The 22060-nt window shown below is 40.9% G+C and overlaps 1 protein-coding gene and 1 pseudogene across 1 annotated transcript; one reads left to right on the top strand and one right to left on the bottom strand.

Annotated features, from left to right (window-relative positions):
* The first annotated feature begins 441 nt into the window (after positions 1 to 441).
* On the top strand, positions 442 to 21696 carry Etl1. The gene is made up of 8 exons (XM_065237528.1): positions 442 to 885; positions 1440 to 2905; positions 2971 to 3111; positions 3739 to 3896; positions 20352 to 20499; positions 20560 to 20874; positions 20943 to 21126; positions 21194 to 21696. The coding sequence occupies exons 1-8, from the start codon at positions 813 to 815 to the stop codon at positions 21325 to 21327; spliced, it is 2619 nt and encodes an 872-aa protein (XP_065093600.1). The 5' UTR covers positions 442 to 812; the 3' UTR covers positions 21328 to 21696.
* On the bottom strand, positions 6259 to 6370 carry LOC135714318 (U4 spliceosomal RNA; annotated as a pseudogene).
* Positions 21697 to 22060: the final 364 nt, after the last annotated feature.

Here is a 22060-nt window from a genome sequence, read left to right on the forward strand (position 1 = left end):
TGAACAAAAGTACGCTCACGCAAACCAATACCACTTTCGGAAAGGTGATAGTTGCCTCTATCCGATGTTGTTGTTGGTTTGCGTGCCCTAATAACATTCGAATGGTTATTTTGCTTAACGACGTGTTTGGGATATAATCCAAACCATTTGTGGAAAAGTTTGACAATTTGGGTAATCGTTCGTTTATGGTATTTTTTTTATTAGGGTGGGCGTACTTTGGTTCGCGTGTAAAGGGCCTTAGAAATTTTGTTTACAAATGCTTTTGTGCCATTATCAAATGTTATGCCTGATATTATGTGAACGAGTTCCTGTACCTCTTTTCTATATTCGATCAACAAGTCGAAACCCCATTGTCGACCTGCAAGCTGTCAAATTTTTGACTTACTGTTCCATCATCTTCTTTAAGCATCGAGTTTGTTCGATCTGACTTTCACAGAATTCTACTCGCGAAGCATTTTCCATCCCATGGATGCTCCATGTTGCGAAATCGATTCGAATCCGGTATTTTTCCCGTAAAAAGTGTGTTGCGTGGTACTTAAAATACTATTAATCGAATAATCGTTTATGCCGTAACATTTCAGCAGTGTAATTCGTCGGAAATTGCTGAAAATTGGCGGTGAAATTTAGAGTTGAAATTTGCGTCAAATCTCGACGGGAAAACTGGTGTTCCTTCTCATTGCATCTTGGCGTCGTGTTCGTGTTTTTTCGTGGAAATATTCCATGATCTCTTGAAGTTTAGGCTTTGTGTTCTTTTTTTTTGCGTTTAAGTAAAAGTTTTATTTTTTATTGCTGGAAGTGATACCAGCAGTGGGATGTCCCTCCGTCAGTATCGTAAACCGACCCACAGCGCTGCCGATGGTGCAGTTCCTTCGAGTCCCAGTGCAGGTAAGAGGAGTAGCGGTTTCTGCCAGTGATGCGGCTCGTCCCTCATCTCTTCTACTTTCAAAGGGCCATTGGCCATCATTGCCTTCTTTCTCCAACCTTTCGCTCCAGCAGCTGTTTCAGTCGCTGTGTTTACAGTTTTTCGCTGTGCGTCATTTTCTGGGTATTCTATACGCGCTGTGCGACGTCTTTCGGTTTCAAAGTTAGATTCTTTAAAGTAAACAAAAAAAACAGTGGTCGCGTTTAGTAGTTCATGCAGTGCCAACATTTCAAAGGGGCGTAATTGCTTTTGTAAACAATGGCTTTAGACGTCGATTTCTCGCAAATTAAAACCCACCCCTCCAAATTACAAATGCTAGCTGATATAGGAAACATACCTCTGTATGCTGGTGTCATTCATTTTCATGAGTGAGCTTTCATTCGCGAGAAGTCGACGACTAAAGCCATTGTTTACAAATGCAATTACGCCCCTTTGAAATGTTGGCACTGCATGGTTGTTTTTGCAATTTTGAAAATTTTCAGTAGGTTGCAAAAAACCTTTTTTGTAATAATTTCAGGCGATTTAAAACTGGAGAAAGTGCCAGGACGGCAGCGTATACAAGCACTAGTGGACAGTGGAAGCGAAAGTGAATGCAATATTCCCACAAAGGTGCTGACGGACAAGGTGATTGCATCGCCAATTCCTATTCCGGCGGTTGGGGCAGTTTCAACCAGTGCCAGTCCAACAAGTCCGGTAAATGGTACTTCATCAGCTCCGGTGCTCACCGTCAGAGATAAGGAGCTCTGTCTGCAAAAAGTACGTGCCGAACGACCCGATGTGGACACGATGCTCGTTCAGGATACTCTTGTTCGGAATCAGTGGAGTGTGGAAAAGACATTGGAGGACTTGAAATCGCACACGACCACTAAGAAACGCACCTTTGAACCTTCGCCGGCTCAAAAAGCAAATAGCAGCGCTCAAAAACAGGTACATCCGGCGAAAAAGCGTCGTACCAATCAGGATGATGGAGGAAGTGACAGTGAGGATGAATCCGGAAGGCAAAAGGAAAAGGTTTTCGACAGCGATGACGATAGTGATGATGGTTGCAATTATGGCATGTCAAAGGACCGAAAGGGTGTTTTTGAATTCCTTAACAATGCCACGGTTAACGAGTTAATCACTGTGAAAACATTATCAACAAGGAAAGTGGATTTTCTCACTGAGCTCCGGCCGTTCAAAAGTTGGGACGAATTGGTAGATAAACTTAAATCTCACAAACATCTCCAAACAGACATTCTGAACCACACCCAAGAGTACATGGCCAGAAGAAACAATCTCGTGACCATCATGAACAAATGTAGGAAGATGTGTCAAAAGTTGGAAGCAGCTATTGCCACTGACGGTGGACGGGTTGCGCAACCGTCCAACATTCCGGACGGATTCAAACTCGCTGAGTACCAGTTGCTCGGCCTTAACTGGCTGTCCGTGATGCATCGTAACGATATGAATGCTATTCTGGCAGATGAGATGGGACTCGGCAAGACGATCCAAGTGATTGCCTTTCTAGCTTGGTTGAAGGAAAACGACCTTATCAAACATCCGCAGCTAATTGTGGTACCTTCGTCGACCCTGGATAACTGGGATAATGAGCTTAGAAAGTGGTGTCCGGAGTTAATTGTCATGAAATACTACGGAAGTCAGGAGGAACGCCGGATGATTCGAATCGATTGGGCCAAGAATGGCATTTCCGATGTGGATGTCGTCCTAACGACCTACCACATGATGGGTGCTTCGGGCGAGGAGAAGAAAATGTGGCGAGTCACACAATTTCAGTATGTGGTATTCGACGAAGCCCATATGCTGAAGAACATGACCTCGCAGCGGTACGAGAATTTGTTAAGAATTCGGGCGGATCGGCGCATTCTGATGACCGGCACGCCGCTTCAAAACAACCTTCTGGAATTGATGTCTCTTTTGTGCTTTGTTATGCCAAAACTATTTGGAGGAAAGGTGGAAGACATCAAGGCACTGTTCCAACGAATTGTAAGCTTTTCAAAGATGTCAGCATAAAAATTCCTTTATTAATTGAGAATCTTTTTAATTTAAAGAAATCAAAAGATAGTGGCGAGGATCAAACGACGTTTGAAAAGAACCAGATCGAGCGAGCGAAGCAAATTATGAAGCCGTTTATTTTACGGCGTCTGAAGAAAGACGTGCTGAGCTTTTTGCCCCCAAAGACGGAAACCATTGTAATTTTATATCGTTCTTGTATATAATGGCGGTAAACGCATACCTGTCCCATTTCGACAATTTTTAGGTTTTAATGCTTAACGCCGTAGTTTAATATGTACGTTTGGAATATCACGAGGAATATTACATAAACATGCTGTTTATTACAATTGAGGAGATTTGAAGGAAAGGGGTGTAAGTGACTTTGATCGATTCTCTTCATCGACTTTTTCTTTTGATAGCCACAGCTTTATGAACAGATTTTGCGCTATTTTTACCACATAAAGGAGGTTCTCATCTAGCATCCAGAATGGTACACGAATCAAGGAATGTGTTTGCAGCTGAATTATTAACGAAAGAGAAAGTCGATGAAGAGAATCGATCAAAGTCACTTACACCCCTTTCCTTCTAACCCCATCAATTCAAAAAAGTAAATCGACGTAGGGAATCGATCATCGCAGCTAGACCCTTATGATTTTGAAAGTTTGATTTATAAAGCAACCTAGTGTTTTTTAATTGTTCCAATGGGAAAAGTACCGGTCATTATTCAAGTGGAACAAATCGACTTTTTTTTTGTAGCATGGGACAGTTATGCGTCCACCAGCAGTATAGGGCAACACTAATGCATTTGACGTTTATTGTTGTAGATGAAAATACCCATGTTAGACTCGCAGAAGGAGAAATATCTGGACCTGATAAGTGAATATCAAAATGCGACGGGTGTGATGAAAAGCACAACCGTAATTAGCGGAATGTCCATTATGATGGAGATGCGAAAGCTGGCCAATCATCCGTTGCTTCTGAGGTGAGTACCAGTTGTTGTTTCGCACTACGGAAATCATTCCTTATTAATTTGATGAAGTCAATTAGGTATAATGCAACTTTCTTGAGATACAGTGATGTTCCGGTTTAGGCAACACGTTTTTAATGTCTTTCATTTGCTTATTCTCTGCACTTAGCAACCTTAAACTTTATGTTATATGTTTCATATACTTGCCCCGGATGCCGATCTTGTCCACTCCGGTGGCAGCGGTTGTTGGTTCTTTGCTTCTTTGGCTCTAGTATCTGCCAATCTAAGACAGCTGATGCAAACATTGAGAAATTATGCGCCGTCCACATAGATTTATGGCGCGCAGGGCCGGTAGCAGGTCACTTTTTTAGTGGCTTGGTCACTATTGTCAAGTATATTTGTTTATTTGTTTATTTCTTATGTTTGCATCAACACACTAGAAATAGTCCCAATGATGTGTTATAAAAAATACAGATTTTACAAACAAAAATAACAAGGAAAGCATTGTCTTAGTTACTAAAAATGTATAAGTCTAAACTGTTACACTTAGCTGGAGCGCCTTCGGTCAGCAAAAAAGGCAGATAATCTTCGGCGAAGCATATTCCGTGTCAAGTGGAAATCGAACATCGACGCTACTCGGTTGAACACTCGCTGCAAGCCATAAATAGCGCTCCCTAAGCTATAATTAGTTCGAAGAAGTGGAAGTCTCAGCATAAGACTGTTGCGTAGTGATCGAGGTTGAACATTAATGTTCACTTGTTGCAGAATTGCTTCGTAGTCCATTCTTCCTTGCAGAGTATCGGCGACGGTTAAGGCTCTGAAAACATCTCTTCGGATACGTAAGGGCTCGACATTGATCAATTGGCAGCGATTCTCGTAGCTTGGAAGACGAAGTGGCTATCTCCAAGGCAGCTTACGGAGTGCGAAGCGAAGAAAACGTCGTTGCACAGATTCAATTCGCTCGGCCCCATTATTGTAGTTTGGGCTCCAGACTGCAGAGCAGTATTCAAACGTAGATCGTACGAGAGAGCAATAGAGCGGTTTCAAGCAGTAAATGTCTGTGAAGTTCTTAGTAATCTTGAATACAAAGCCAAGAGTACACTTAGCTGGGTTGACCACCAGTCTGTTTAGACTACACCATTCAGCAAAGATTTCAATCTGATTTTGGAGAGAACGGCAGTCAGCGAGTGAGCGGATGCACAGAAAAACTTTCAGATCGTCTGCAAACGATAATCGTGGCCCTGTGAAACATGGTGAACGTCGTCGAAGTAAAGGAGAAATACCAATAGTCCCAGATGGCTACCCTGAGGTATACTGGACTTTGTGACAAGTACCCAAAGTGAGCTCCGTGAGGTATGAACGAAACCATCTCAAAAGATTTCCACCGATCCCTAGTCTATCAAGCTTAGCGATCGCAATTTCGTGGTTCAGCTTATCGAAGGCTGCCGTAAGATCTGTGTAGATAACGTCCGTTTGGGTCCGAGCAATCAAACTGTCTGTGATGTAAGACGTTAGGCACAGCAGGTTCGTAGTTGTGGAGCGCCCAGTTATGAATCCGTGTTGATCTATACTTAGATATTGCTTGCAATGCGCATTTAGGGACTCTATGACAACCAATTCAAAAAGTTTTGATACAGCACTCAGCGACGTGATTCCCCGGTAGTTGTTTACGTCGCGTTTGCTACCCTTTTTATGAACAGGAAACATATCCGCAGTCATCCAGCAAGACGGAATGATGCCGCTGGAAAGAGTGAGAGCTGGAATATGCGGCGCAGTGGATCTAAAAGACAAGTGATGTTCTTTTTAAGAATAATCGACGGAACACCTTCGGGTCCAGTCTTAGCTGAAATCTTAAGTTTAGATGCTGCTCTAGAAATCGTATCTGTAGTGACCAAAGGAACATTACTGGCCGCGGAAGTAATGAGATAAGCGGAGAATTGCTCGGCTTCAAACACACTAGCAAATTTGGCAGAGAACAGGTTGCAAATGCCTTGTTGATTGCCAGCAGTTTCACCATTAAAAATCATGGAAGAGGGTAAGCCGACTTCCCTGCGTTGCTCATTTACGAAGTTCCAGAAGGATTTCGGGTGTGATTTTAGCCGCCGTTGAATCCTCCTTTGATGGCGTTGAAAACAGAGACGACTTAACCGCTTATACTCGTGGTTGAGTCTGACATAGTAGCATTTCAGCGGCAGTGTGCGGAATCACAGGCAGTCACTATTTTCATCAAAAAGTTACTAAAGTCACTATTCCTTAAAATTTAGTCACTACAGTCACTTTTTTACGATCAATGAAGAATTTGACAATAAAAACTCAGAGTAAAGTCTGACAAGAAGAGTTGCGAACATATGGAAACGTTAACTGTTGACGGAATCTAATATTTTCATATCATAAATTTTCAGAGATTTCGAAAAAAGTTTTTTTTCAACTAGCAATAATCGCACCTCGGATGAACCTCATTGGTTACGATATCGCCACTGCGCAAAGCTTTCGAAAAAAGTTCTAAACCCAATATTCTGGCTATTTTACATTGAGATCTTGAAAGTTGTCCAAGTCTACACTGCAACATAAAGTTACGTAAAATTCACCTGAATACACTGAAACAAGGACCATAGTTAGGAATACTATTTTGCAGAAAAAACTTATTCTCAATATAACCACGCTTATTATCGTTAAATCTACTATGAATTCAGTATAGTTGACTATGAATGTTAACAAATTTACTATGATTCTGGAAAAACTACTATGCTTGCTCAAAATGCATAGTAATTTTGATAGAAATAATAATAAAATTAAATGAAATTGTTTTTTGCAAAAAACTATTGGTGAGGGTATTTAATTTAAACAAGCAATATAGTATTTTTACCATTGGATTTCGTTTCAATGTAGGTATTTTCCATCATACTTTTCATGTGAATATTACGTTTGAGTGATTCAAATAGAAATCAATTGATTTTCAACTAAATTTTATCGGACTTTTCGATGATCTTCAAATTGGCATCACTTAAAAGTTACGGGAATCAGCAAGTAAATGTTACTGGATTTTGTAGTAATCATAAAGTGAATTGGTGATAGACTTTAAGATTTATATTTCGATTTATTTGAGTCGTTAAATGATTGCATTCTTGGAAAATTCACTAACACTTACATTATTTAATAGTTGGCAGTGATGATCTCGAAATTGAAGTACATTAACCGTATAGTAGCCATTTTTGAATTACAAATACGACGAAAAAAAATTTCAACCTACGTGAATTTCACTTAACCTTTACCAGGATGACATGTGGACTGGACGAGTGAACCAATGGAATTCATTACCATGTCATTAAGTTTTATGTGTGGCACGTGAACCTTATTTGATTCCTATTTTGAAGAGGTTACCTTAATTTTCAGGTTAAATACCTTTCCCGTTGGTTCAATGTATAATTTCAAAAAATGGTCTACACTCAAAATAATCATCATATCAATGCTATGTGAAAATACACATAGATTTTTTCCATCGCATTTTTCACGTAAGACTTACGTGATTCTCATATGTGTAGGATCCAGTGGTGGAGGTCTTCAATATTTATTGAAAAAACACTTAATACGTCTGTTCGTCTTCAATTCTATATTTCAACTGACTCCCGTTTATAATTCACCCTCCATATTGCCTTCGTGCCCTCACCTTCTTACTCTTTTAATCTGTCTCTCGTAAACCATCTCTTTCCCTCTTTTTGGTCACAACCCTACATCCTTCTCCTACTCTCTACAAAAAAAAATAAAGAAAACAAAATGTAAAAAAATCAAGTATATCGTTTAGGCACTTTTTTTGTTCTGACAGGGCGACTCTCTCCGTCTGGCTGCTTCATTCGTTTCCGTGACAGGCAAGGCTTCTCGAGGTCAACTGCATCCTCCTTCTCACTTGTTAGGTACTTTTCCGTGGACATGTGTGGTGGCGTCTGCGAGGTTCCTTCTTCCGATGATTGCTGTTTCGAGGGTTGCTGGAGACCTGTAGAAGAATCAGAGGTGGTGGAAGATGATGGCCACTTTTTTAAGTGAGCAACTGGGCGCCGGTATTTCACTCCGTCTTCGTTAACAATGATTGTATCATTACCGGCTCGTTCAAGGACAGTAAACTTCTCCATTTTGAAGGTTGGTTCGAGCTTGCCAGATTCGTAACTCTTCATCATCACTATGTCACCGGTAATTATATCAGACTCTTTAGCGTGTCTACGATGATCTGCGTAAAGTTTGCCTTGCATTTTTTTCATCGCGTCGTTTTCTCGAATGTGTTCATCTCGGCTCCAATGCGGATCTGTCCGCAGTGATGGCAACAGATCCTTAACGGGGCGTCCAGTTAGCAGCTCCAGGGGGGCTTTCTCAGTAACCGAATGGGGAGTGGTGTTGTACATGTAAATGTACTCCTCGAGACTCTTCCTCCAATCTGTTTTAAGAGCTTTGGAAATCCGTAGCGCCTTCAAAATCCCTTGGTTCTGCCGTTCGACCAAGCCATTCATCTGAGGCCAATAAGGTATGGCATTCACCAACTTGATATTCCTGCTGACACAAAATAGAGAAAACTCTTCGCTGGAGAACGGTGGACCATTGTCCGATCGAATCGTCTCGGGATACGTGTGGTCTTTGAAAATCCGCTCAAGTGCTTCTATTGTCTTGCACGCAGTCGTGCTCCTCATTTCCACAACATGAAGATACCGACTGTAGTAATCCACTACAACTAAAAACGTAGCGAACTCTTTGGCTGACAGAAAGTCAATGGCGATATCTTGCCAAGCCCTTTCCGGCATTGTTTTGCGACTCATGGGTTCAGGTGGACCTAAGCTGCTAACAGCGGAACATCCCACACATTCCTTCACAGTACTGCAGACATCTCTATCCATGCATGGCCACCATAAGTAATGTCGTAAATTCCGACGCATTGCTACAATCCCGGGATGTCCACGGTGTGCAATCTCTAACGCTCGACGACGTAGCTTCAGTGGTAATACAATCCTGTCCTCACGTACCACGACACCATCAATCAATCCTAATTCTTTACTGAACGCCTGGTATCGAAAAAGATTTGATGGCCAATTCTGTGACTTCATAGCTTCAATAACTCCCGTAAGCGTCGAATCACGTACGGTCTCATTACGGATCTCATCAATTGTTATAGCCACCGGTGACTCCCCAATTGCACAGAGGAAGTGTTGGGTATTTTCATCAAACGGTGCATCTTTCTTGGTACACAAACGAGATAGAACATCTGATATGTTGCTCGTTCCCTGAATATACTTTATTTGAAAGTCGTAGGGCTGAAGGCGTAAAGCCCAGCTCTGCGCTCGTGAACAAGCTCGCCTTCCATCTCTGTACTTCCCTTCAAAGATGTATTCAAGCGTTTTATGATCCGTGAAGATCGTAAAACGAAGTCCAAATAAGTACAAGTAATACTTTTCTACCGCCCATACTACAGCTAGTGCCTCTCTCTGCGTCTGAGGATACATTCGTTCAGCATTTGTCAGACTTTTCGAGGCAAAGCTAATGATTCTGGGCCGCCCTGCTTCGTCACGTTGGATTAGCACCGCTCCCAAGCCTACTGGGGAGGCATCTACATAAAGCTCCGTCGTGTCTTTGGGATCAAAAAACCCCAATTTCCTTACTTTTGTAGTTAATTCCTGTCGAAGATCATCAAAAGCAGCTTGCTGACTTTCTCCAAAAGTTTCAACTTCTCCACGAATGAACTTTCGAAGGGGCTCGGTACGGGTGGACAGGTCTGGAATGAAGTGACCTACAAAATTCACAAGCCCTAAAAAGCTCCGAACTTCCTCTTTTGTCTCTGGCGTTCGGAAGTTTCGAATTGCCTCAATTTTCTCTTCTGAGGGACATATTCCCAGGGCACTCACTTTGAAGCCCAGTATTTCCAACTCTGTCACTCCAAACACGCACTTTTTCACATTCAGTTTCGCATTGTTACTTTCCAAGACGGACAGGACTTTCTGCAACCTGATGTCGTGTTCCTTGCGCGTGCTTCCGGCGATTACAACATCGTCTATGTAAACTACAACTCCGTCGATCCCAGCCAACATTTCCGTCATCACCCGTTGAAAAATTTCCGGGGCGCAGTTTATCCCGAACATGAGTCGCTTAAAACGCATCAACCCTTGGTTTGTCATGAACGTTGTTACTGAACGGGAATCCGGATGCAGCTCTATATGGTAATAAGCCGAGGTCATGTCCAGTCTTGAAAAATATGTTGCTCCACGAAGTTTGTTTAAGAAGGTGTCAATCACAGGGATCGGATAGTGCTCTCGTTGAATTGCCTCATTAGGGAACTTCATATTTACACAGAGCCGAACGTCATCTTTACCCTTGGGTACAACCACTAATGGTGAAATCCAATCAGGTGGGCTTTTAACCGGCTCAATGATATCCTGTTGGAGCATTTCCTGAATCTTCTGATCAACCTTATCTTTCATGGGTTCTGGAATCCTGAGATAAGCGATCTTCCTAAGTGGGATGGAGGGATCGACTGAGAGCTTCACCTGCACATTGGGGAACTTCGGGAAGGGGCTCACAGTTGCTTCTACTTGGTGGACATCTAAACCAACTTTTAGAACATTCAGCTCTTCAGCAGTTGTTTTACTCAATAATGACTTGTTGGCACCCTCTATCACGAAAAACTCCGCATAAGTAGTCGGTTTTGAGGGATTGACAGAAATTTTGGACTCAAGAATGGCTAGAACACGAAGCGGTTTCTCACTAGCGTATGAAGAGAATTGGCGGTTACAGCGGACGTTTCGCTTAAAGACTTCTACTTTGTTCCTCTGGAGTTCTGTCCAAACCTCCTCAGTAATGGTATTAATCGCAGCTCCAGAGTCAATGAGGAATTCAACGGGAAAACTGTTGATCATACACATTATGATTCCATTGTTGTGGGAGTATGAGGTCACCTAGTAAAACAATGTTTTATTGTTAATCTCTTTTGTTTTATTCCTGACAATTTCTGTTGCTGAGTTTACATACTGCATCAACTTAACTGGGATCCTACAAACCCTCATTGAAAATGTGAACAATCAATTTACCTGTTGAATATCTTCCGGCACTGGACGACGAGGTAGTTCTTCGTTCCAATCATCTCCCGATGTGATGATATTGGCTTCCTCCTTCGGTTTCTTCCAGGTCTCATGACGACCGAATCGCTTGTAGATTCCCGCCCGGCATTTCCTACCGAAGTGGCCTATTTTCCCGCAACTATTGCAGCGAGCCTTCCGGGCTGGGCAACTTTGATCCTCACTCGAATGACGGTACGAACCACAACGATTGCACTCGCTTCCCATTCTTCTCGGTCCCGACTGGAATGGCCGTCCTTTGGCTTTACCTCGGAATGCTGTTCTTGTACCCCACTCTTGCTTCACCGCCGCAACCACGGCTGGTTCTTCCTTCAATACCTTTGCTTTCTCCTTCTGCTTAAGGAGCATCTCTCTGTTCATAGCGTAGTTGGTGATCTCGTCAAGGTTGAGTGTACCTTCGAGCCCTTTGTCTCGGACCCGTTCATCAAACGCTGCCATGGTCACTTGCTGCAAAATCTCGATTTCTTCTCGATCTTGAAATTCGCAGCGTGCTGCCTGAGTACGCAACCTCAGTAAAAATCGACTGAATGGTTCAGATTCCGCTTGCTTGAGTGTACGGAATAATTCGAGTTCGATTCGAACATTACGCTTCCCGATGAAAAATTTACTCAGCCTCAAGACCGCATTGTCGTACTCAGGAATTTCTTTCGGTATCAAGGGTACCGGAACCGGTTCAGGGTATACCTCTTCTGGCACCGGGCGCAAATTGTAAAAAATGCGCTGCAATCCACGTCCTCCACGAGCTAGCAGCAATACTAGTTTCTCATGCTGGGACTCGATACGTTTCATCTCCAGAATAAGCTCGAAGGAACGGTACCATTCCTCCCATTCCCTTCTGAGGTCTGATGAATCGACTGCCTCGTTGAAGGGTTGCAGCGGCCAATCCATATCGTCCATGATTCTACAGAACCGAGAAAAAGATAAACACAATAGTTGCTATTACTTTTCCACATCGACCACATTATTGGTTTTCATAAACAAATGTTTATGTCCTTTTATGTTTCCCCACTGTCATTGGAACCATCGATTACTTTAAACATTCATATACATACGTTTTAGACAAGCTTTCTTAGGCCCCGTTGAATGTTTACTTGCACATACACTTTCCTAACATCAGCTAGTCTTTTCACTTCATATACTACGTTTAATCACGGGAGAGACAGCAAATTTTCTCACTATGTGATTTGCCAAGTATGAAAGCACCCTCTTAACTGGGTCATAAATAATTATCCCATAACAAACAAAAGCAACACATATGCATTTTGCAATTGAATTGCATATCTTACAGCTATCGCTTATAGCACATGTGTGTGGTTTTCGTGTTTTGTGAGAGTATAGGTAAAACATTGTTGGCAACAGAAAAATGACCGCTTAGCACCCCCGTGCGTTCAATTTAACAACTTTTCCGCTATGGCTCGAATGGACTCGTGGATGCTCCACGCTACGGTAAGAGTGCCAGTCTCAGGGTCTCAGTTTATTTTCTTAGACAGTGTGCTACACTCTCTGTGAGTGGACCCACTTGTTTCTTATGTGCTACAATTCTGACAAGATCGGACTCACATTTCCAATTGCTGACTGCGTTGAACGTATTGTCTTACTCGCTCAGCTTTCTGTTGCTGGACTCAGTTTACTACGACGTTCAAACGGACTCTCTCTCTCTCTGCTATGGTACTGCCGGGCTCGTGGATACTTCACGCTACGATAGGACTACCAGGCTCTTTTTTTTTGCTATAGCGTGCTACACTCTTTGAGAGTGGACTCTCACTCTATTCATCTTTCGTATTAAAATGCCTGTGAGATCGGACTCACACTTCCACTTGCTGACTGCGTTGAACGTTCGGTCTCACTCGCTCAGCGTTTCGTTACTGGACTCGGTTTGCTACGACGTTCGAACGGACTCTCTATCTCTCTCTCTCTCTCTCTCTCTCTCTGCTATGGTACTGCCGGGCTCGTGGTTGCTCCACACTACGACAAGTATCAGTCTCAATCCATTTATTTTTCCATCATTCCGCCGCTGCCAACTTTGCCTCTCCATGCTTCGTGCCGCGATGCCTATCTGCCGGGCTCACACCCGCTGGACAACTGCACGGAATGTTCGATCTCACTCGCTCAGCATTGCTGCTATTTCATTCAAAATACAAAACGAAAAATGGCCCCTGTCTTCAGTGGTCTGCGTCTGTTCAATTATTATCACGAGGCACACGGTACTACACTGTACAATGATGATCCTACACCCCAACTATCACTAGAACTCAAGCTCAGAACTCAGAACTCTCTTCACCTTAAGACCATCGCTTGTTTCCTTGATTACATTCAACCGACAGCATACGTACATTTCCACCAGACAATCAAGGCGGCCATATTGTTAATAAAAAAATCATTTCAAATTTCCATAACAGAAAAAAAAAATATTGTACTGACACTATTATCACAATTTCCCACTCAACTCAATATCCATTTCATCATTTGACCACGATTTTAGAGGAAAAACAAATTTCTAAGCACTTACATTTTTCACTCACCTATCGGCTGCGCCAATTGTAGGATCCAGTGGTGGAGGTCTTCAATATTTATTGAAAAAACACTTAATACGTCTGTTCGTCTTCAATTCTATATTTCAACTGACTCCCGTTTATAATTCACCCTCCATATTGCCTTCGTGCCCTCACCTTCTTACTCTTTTAATCTGTCTCTCGTAAACCATCTCTTTCCCTCTTTTTGGTCACAACCCTACAATATGGAGGCACTCAATTTAGCGAGCTTCAACCTCGCTGGATTATCACGTAGAAGTTACGTGATTCTTCCGATAAAACGCATGGTGATTCCAACTGATTATTTAATTCCGATTCGATTTAAATAAAATGTATTATTTATTTCTCAATAGACATAAATAGACAAAAAACACATTGGCATTAAACATATGATGAAATAAAATTCGACAGAGACAAGGATCGGGAACAGGAACACTAACAAAAATGCATCGGCTTTAACTTCCACTTGATTTAAAGTCCTTGTCGTCATACTAAGAAAGTAGAAGCGTATGTATCTGGGTAACGGTACAAACGGAAGCTTGACGTAGGACCGCTAGTGGACGGAACAAATATGTTGATAATTTAGTTCTTAACTCTTTACCCTGTCCAAGGATGAGGGGCTTGATGATGATTTGTCAAGTGTCGCTATGATTTTTTTTTGCCATTTGATAAAATTGTAGTTTTTCTCCAGTTCATTGATTTGAAAGGTTCATGCGAGTTAATTTCACGGAGCCGTAAATTGTAGTTTAATCATAATTTTAATAGGGGAATTTACGTATTCTCGTCAATCTAAGCAGCGTCTGCACTTCTACTAGCATTTTTTCAGCGTCACGCACATATATGATGTGTCTGTTTGTTTACATTCATCTGCTGCTTGCTTCTCTATCCATTCCAATCGACCGAATTTTTCAAAACGTTTTGAAAGCGTTTTTACAACGCTCCAAACTTCTCAGGTGAGTGTGACTATTGTCGGCAGCCTCTTTTTCTTCGGCAACCTTCCCGTTAGAACTGCGTGTTAACCAGCTGTTCTATTTTCGGCAACTCGAAATCAACCCCATTTTGTAGTGCGTATGCTTTATTTGAAGAAAAATGTAGCATTACTGGATTGCTCGATCGTTCAAATATAATTAGATTGAAGCTGAAAGGCTAAACAATCGTTTGGACACATTCAGGGAAGTGCGTTGATGGGAAAACATAGTGAAATTAACGTTTACATTTTGGTTGCCGAAAACAGTCAATGGGTGCCGAAGCCAACATTTACCCTATTAGCATAAAATAAAATAGTAATTTTAAATTCGCTTTTGTAATGCTAAGGTAAATAGTTTGCTTTGAGTGTAAAGTTAATTTATAAGAAAGTTCTAACAGTTTTTTTTTTGCACTTCGAAACTTGACGGGTCATACCTCTAACATAGTAGCAGTGACAGTGTCGCATGTCCTAACAACAACTGCCTGCGACTAGTGTTCGAGGGGCCGACAGGGCTGAATACGGGTCAATACTAACAATACTCTAACACTAACATGACCCCGAAACTAACGTTCATCCATTGTACTAATAGTTATAATGTAGTTGTACTTTCCTAATAACCCATCTATCACAGACAAACAGACATAACACTCGGTTGGACAGGTTGTTCATCGAATACGGTCGGTTCCCTTGCGTTTGACGTCTGCACACTAGCGCCATCTGTTAAGCGTACTATCCATCACATGATACTCAACAGATGGCGGTTGTGTTTTAGTGACTATGTTTTGTGGAGAAAAATATTAAATGTGTTATTTCTGTTTGTCTGTGCATCTATGTTTCTTTTTCGTTGTGTGTGTGTGTGTGTGTGTGTGTGTGTGTGTGTGTGTGTGTGTGTGTGTGTGTGTGTGAGGGGAGGGGGGGTTGGTTAATGTAACCAATACTAATACCTTTCTTTCTGTTCTTTTATTCGTTTTCTATATCCCTTCACCATCACCCCATATCCCATCATTTTGCCGAGAGATGACTTACTTGCATGGTGCATGCCCAAGTCGTACTACAGGATAATATGCTGAGCGTGGTTCTATCACAAATCGATAGAACTGAGGAATAATGAGGTAAATTCTACACAGTATTTTAAAGGAGCCAACTCTAAGCAGGTAATAATAGCAATTAATTATCAAACAACCATAAAAATGTAAGAATGAATTTATTTATTTTAAATACAGTAATGTTCCGATTTTGTCAGCCCCTCCGCGCTTCAGATTTCTTTCTTTCAATAATTTCACATAATCATAAATCTAAATTTTTCTCATTCGTCATTCGTTAAGAGGGATATTTAAAGCATACTTTGGTGCAATAGGTTCAAGAAGATTGCTGAAACAGGGCATGGGTTTTGTAGAACATTGGAAAACATTTTCAAAAAAAGGGGTTGACAAAATCGGGACATTACTGCATTCCATTTACATTTACATGATTTATCACATATTTCCGGAGAGCTTCGAGGTTGGAGCGTAGTTGCTTTTGTAGATGGGCACGTCATTTGTCGGTTTCTCGCGGATTGGGGCTCAGTCTGGAAAAACTAATAACACAAACAGGTAGAAGAATAGTTCCTCTATGATTTGTTATAGTTTGTTTGCAGGATTGTTCTTTTGTTCGCGGGAGGCCGACGATTGACGTGTTTGTTTGCAGGGGCGATTGCGCCCAGATCTCGGGGTTCTCCGGATTTATGGTCGTAATCTAATACACACAGTTGATCACAATACGAGCCTAAAAGCTGCAGTGACCTAGCGAGCACCATAGCTCGAGTCGTCTGAAAGTATTGTGTATCGCATGGAGAGCCCAACCGAGATTCTAGCCTATTAAGACTGCAATTGGTCAACTCTAAAAAAAAAAAAAATTTAGTTCTTAACTCTTTCCTTTTTTGAATTGGTGGCCCTGAAAAGGGGTGGTTGTTTTGACGTAGGACTACGTTTGTGATTTCTATATGGGGGTACACTTTGTGAAAACCGAAAATGGAACATGTAACCAAATTATGAAAGATTTTGAACGTTAATAACTCAGCTTCCCAAGGACCAATTTCAATAATGTTAACACCAATCGCTCAGAAATATTCCTACGCAATTTAAGGCTTTATCATTTCTCGAAGTGTCACTATTGAAAATTGCACAAATGCTTTGATAATTAAAATTATCACCGATTGCCTGCAAAATACGATTTCCCTAACACAGATTTCAAAGTTGAATTCTCCGGTCTCACCAAACGATGTTTATTCAATCACTGCGTGGTGAGTGGTGGTGTTCTTCAGTATGCAACAAAAGGCTTCCCGCAAGCAGCTAGCTATCAAGGCTAGCCTCAACCGCTGATCGGATTCAGTTCCAATCACCGTGTGTGGTGGTTTCCGGTCATCATGATGTCATCAGCAGCAGCAGTACTTTCGGTGCGTGGCGTTGAACATTGTCCTCCAGTACACAACGAAAGGCTGCCTACAAGCAGCAAGCTGCAGCCCACACGGACATCCATGGAAGGAGGAAGAAGGCGCACCGCTGTTGATCGGAATCAGTAGCTCTTCGTGAGTCGCTGTGGGCCATCTATGTCAAGTGCGTCATACTAAAGAGTATAAACAGAGAGAACCTTGCTCAAACTCATATTTCTACACAAAACACAAGCTCCTGCTGCAGATAACAAATAAGATTTATTATATAAGACCACATAGTCCTACGTCACCATTGCGTACAACCCCATGAAGTTTTTCAAATTGTGGCCAAACCAGTGCAAGTCGACCCGATGACGGCGGCCTAGTCATCCTGCCTATTGCAGAAAGCCTTTCCTCCGATCGATGTGGGTGTTTTCGTCGTCGTCGTCTTTGTATTGGTGCGATGCGTGCTGTTGCGCTCATACGTCGTCTCCGACGATTATCCGTCCGTTGTTCAAACGCAAATGACGAAGCAAACTTAGACTTTTTACTTTTGACTTTAAATGATCTATATTTCTTGAATTTGTGTGGTTTACATGTAAAACTTATCAAGTGACACAGATGCGTCTTTTTAACTTTAAATTTCAATTATTGTTAATTAGAGTTCCTAGTCCTATCAGACGACGAAGAAAACGATATGGCAAGCGTTTTTATTATCGCTGCTTTTCTCCTCCCTTCCTTTCATTGGTGAAAAGATGAGTGGTCAACCGAGTATTGAGCTCGCTCATGTGAGCATGCGAAATGTGTCGTGTGTTCGGTTTACGCTCTATCGTTGCGTCCATGTTTGGGATTTCTCGTTACATGTCTGAATTTTGATTTTGACGTAGGATTACGTCTTTCGGCAACATATTGGGGGTGCAATTTCAAAAAACCAAAATCGACCACATTACGAAAAGAGGTCAGGTTTTGACCACATATAACTCTGTCAATAGTATATGGATTTTAATTCTAAACAACCCAAACGATTTGAAATTTATCTACCTATCTACTAAAATGAACACTTTATTAATTTTCAATAGGTCACTGTGTGAATGTGACCCCCAGTATAGAAACTAAAGACGTAGTCCTACGTCAAAAGAAACAACTTAAATTAATCTCTATGTAAAATTTTAATTAATTATACTTGCAACTCGAAATTATCTCAGTAAAGACCAAACCAATCTGGATTTCAATGGCATGTATACTAGCGCCATATTGTATAGCACTATGAGTGAATAGCTCATTTATTTTTTTCAGACGTGAAAATCACTTAGGGTTTACGTGGAACGAATATAGAATCTGTGTATGTGTAATTCATGTAGACTTCACTAAAAAAATCTAACGATTTCGAAAGGAGTTTCGGTTCACATATGAGGGGGTTAGAAGGAAAGGGGTGTGAGTGACTTTGATCGATTCTCTTCAGCGACTTTCTCTTTTGATAGTCACAGCTTTATAAACAGATTTTGCGCTATTTCTGCCACATAGTTTGAAGGAGGTTCTCATATAGCATCCAGAATGGCACACGAATCAAGGAATGTGTTTGCAGCTGAATTATTAACGAAAGAGAAAGTCGATGAAGAGAATCGATCAAAGTCACTTACACCCCTTTCCTTCTAACCCCTCATATAAGTGGTATCATGTAGAGTTTACTAGGGCCACGTAAAATTGACAGTAAAGGAAAAAGAGATACCCTACGTGATTTTTCACGTAACAACAACGTTCAGGATTCAGGATCAGGATGTTAAGTCCTAGACACATTAAATTTTGTGGGAAAATTTTCCTTGTGCCATATTAATGAGATTTTTCCTTAAACAGCGATCTAGAAAAGTTGTCTAGATCACAGAGTTATGATTCTTTTTCTATGTTTGAGGTGTTACCTACAGAATATTCTATTCTTGGGAGGAATGGAGCAAATTAAAAAGACGACAGCGACTATAAAGAAGAGAAGGATCTTTTATTAATATATCCTCATGGGTAACTTATATCTATGTACATTTAATTCTACACTACTAAAATTTCAAAAAAAATTTTATGTTTCCCACGCATGAATTTTTGTGTTGGACACATAAAAGCCACATACTATTCATTTGACTCGTAAATTTCATGTATGCTTCTGTTTATGTTATCCACATGAAAATCATGTGGAAGTTCACATGGAAATTCGTCAATAAAAATGTGTGGAATTTTATTAGTGTAAGCTGCAGTTCTTCAGGTTGCTAAATGCATCGCTTCATATATATCCCAGATCTCCAAAAATTGCTGTCCTAAAATAGTGCTGTCTAAAATCGGTACTTTGAACATTTTCTCTGTGCCTCAATTTCGCGATCTAATAACAAATTCGTGATCTCTGCAGAGTGAGGAAATGGAGGTTAGAATTGGAACGTGCTGTTGCTTATTCGATTCATACTTATTTTTCGATAACAAATTTATGTGATCCTTATTTTTTTTTAAATTTTTTAAAGGCATGAAAAATACCGGAATAATTTATACTAATTTTTAAATTAGGCAAGCTAATCATTAAAAATTAAAGTTTCATTAATGATTATTCACATAAGATTTTTTAACGCATACGTGTCGTCAATGCATATATAAACATAGCATAAAAACTGTAGGCTATACAGTGCTCACACCATCAATGGTGCTGATTGAGGATTGAGGAGAGGATTGATCTTGTCCCGTCCTACCCTACACGCTCGCTTAGATGGAACCCTAATTAACAAATATCATAAATGTTAGAACTATTCCATAAATGGTTTGGATGATACCAAGAACACGTCGTTAAGCAAAATAATCATACACATTTTATTAGGGAAGCTTCAGGCACAAAATCTACAATGAATCAAAAACAAAGTGAAATTTCTGAAATATAAAGATTTGTGATGTCTAACATTCGTTCTTTAACTAATCATGTTTTTATTATTTCATGCGTGAAGTTAACGATTTACATAGAATTGATAGTTCCGTTGTAGTACGGCAGTGTGAAAATTGTACATTGAAAGTAGAAAGCGAGCAAAGGACAATTTTGAGGAAGGTACGAATCGGATTGAGCATTCTCTTCACCAAACCCACCCGTTGGCGAGGGTGGGGACGGGTGTTTGAGAGGAAAACAATAGCTGCAATTTCAAAACCACGAGCGACTCGAGTGTGAGTTGGTAAACTCTAAAAAAAGACGTGGTACATCAGAGCAACCATGGGCGGGAAAGAGTTGAGTACCTTTATTTGTCGTGTGGTTTTCATATTCATCTGGATTTTGGAACGATCGAGTCATGTAATTTAAAAACTAAATAGGTACCATACATTAGAACAACATTTGTCATCGGGGTTTATATTACTATAGTAAATAGTGATCAACTTCTCCTAAGAGTTTACGGTACCTACTTGTCTAAAAATGTTACAAACATATTTTTCTTTTAGATACTACTTTTCGGATGCCGAGGTACGAAAAATTGCCCGCAAGCTGGCCGGTGACTCGGACTGGAAAAACAAGAACATCGACGAAACGTTCCAGGACATTGCGTACCTGTCAGATTTTAAGTTGTTGCAACTGAAAGATAAGTATACTGTAAGTTGAAGTGCGTCATTTGCTTTCCAATATGATTGGCCGATACTTTCTATTTTGCAGAGCTTGTACGATCTGCACATACCCGATAAGCTGATAGTGGCTTCCGGTAAGTTCCGCCAATTGGACGAATTGCTGCCGAAATTGAAGAGCGAAGGCCACCGAGTATTGATCTTTAGCCAATTCGTAATGATGCTGGACATCATCGAAAAGTACCTGGACATCCGTAAATACCAATACCTACGATTGGACGGGCAGACGGCAGTCACCGATCGGCAGGAAATGATTGATCAGTACACGCAGGACCCGAATATTTTCATTTTTCTTCTCTCTACAAAAGCCGGAGGGCTGGGTATCAACCTGACGGCAGCCGATACGGTTAGTTTGGTGTTACAAAATCGCTCTCCATAAAAGGAATAAATTATATTTTTATTTGTAAATACCAGGTAATCGTCCATGACATTGATTTCAATCCGTACAACGATAAGCAAGCCGAAGACAGAAGCCACCGAATGGGTCAAACGAAGCCAGTAAATATTTATAAGCTGATTATGGAGGGTACGATTGAAGAAGAAATGCTCATGATTGCCCAAGATAAGTTGAAGCTCGAAAAGGATGTCACAGAAGAAGGTAAGTCTTTATTTACGTGATAAATTGTTGTTAACATCTTATAATTGTAATTCCCCCTCTTCAACAGGTGCAGACAAAAAGGAAAAGCACAAGTGTATGGTTCGGCTGCTAACGATGGCTCTCGGGATGGATGAGAACAAAGCGGAAACTATGCTCATGAATGAATCACCCAATAAGAACCAACAGGACGAAGACTTTTAAAGCCCGGCTTTTCTCGACTGTAAATTGGATTCGTTAGCTTCATACAATTCCACTCGCCTACCAATTGAAAGTGTTGTTACTTAAGTATTCATTTTCTTTTCTAAAAATCTTCGTCATCAAAGATTTATAAGATTTAGTTCTGGATATCAAACAGTTACTACACTGGATAAATTATTATACCAAAAGCTATGCACTGCAACAGTGGCTGATCGTTCAACTAGCGAACATGGATGTCGATTACCTGTATGTTTTATTGAGATTTGTTTTTCGTCCTGTTAATCATGACTTTTGTCAAGATTCAAATTCTGAGGCATATTTTCGTTTACGTTAGCCACTAAGTACCAGCATGAATGAATTATTTAATGTACCAAGCTGAACACAACAAAAATGAACAGTGATAAATAGCTACCCCGAATAGATTGAATGGTTATTATGTTAGTATCCGAAATATTGCTGTTGTATTGGAAACGTCACAATTCTCTTGAAAACACGCAAAGCTTTCGTCATTCGATTATAACCAATCTGCGACTCAGTGTAGAATTTCGTAGGACGGTGGGTCTTCAAAGGAGAAACTCTTATTTGATTCTGATCCTAAATATACCGTGCTGAAGCTGTAGGGTGCATGTGTGTCGCCTCAAAGATTGTGCGTTCTATGGGGGTTGTTCCGAAAGTCGAAGTGACAAAAGTCACTTCGACTCTCGGAATAACTCCCTATGTATTTCAAATCTTACAT

The sequence above is a fragment of the Ochlerotatus camptorhynchus genome, unplaced genomic scaffold (assembly GCF_037179485.1).
Source record: "Ochlerotatus camptorhynchus isolate MF236.1 unplaced genomic scaffold, CSIRO-AGI_Acam_v1.1 ptg000043l, whole genome shotgun sequence".
NCBI lineage: Eukaryota > Metazoa > Arthropoda > Insecta > Diptera > Culicidae > Ochlerotatus > Ochlerotatus camptorhynchus.

Bases quoted from the DNA above. Each gene is read 5' to 3' on its own strand.
- Etl1 (XM_065237528.1), top strand. From the start codon at position 813: ATGTCCCTCCGTCAGTATCGTAAACCGACCCACAGCGCTGCCGATGGT. The intron at 886-1,439 runs GTAAGAGGAGTA...TAATAATTTCAG, and splicing joins TCCTTCGAGTCCCAGTGCAG to GCGATTTAAAACTGGAGAAA. The intron at 3,897-20,351 runs GTGAGTACCAGT...TTTTTCTTTTAG, and splicing joins AATCATCCGTTGCTTCTGAG to ATACTACTTTTCGGATGCCG.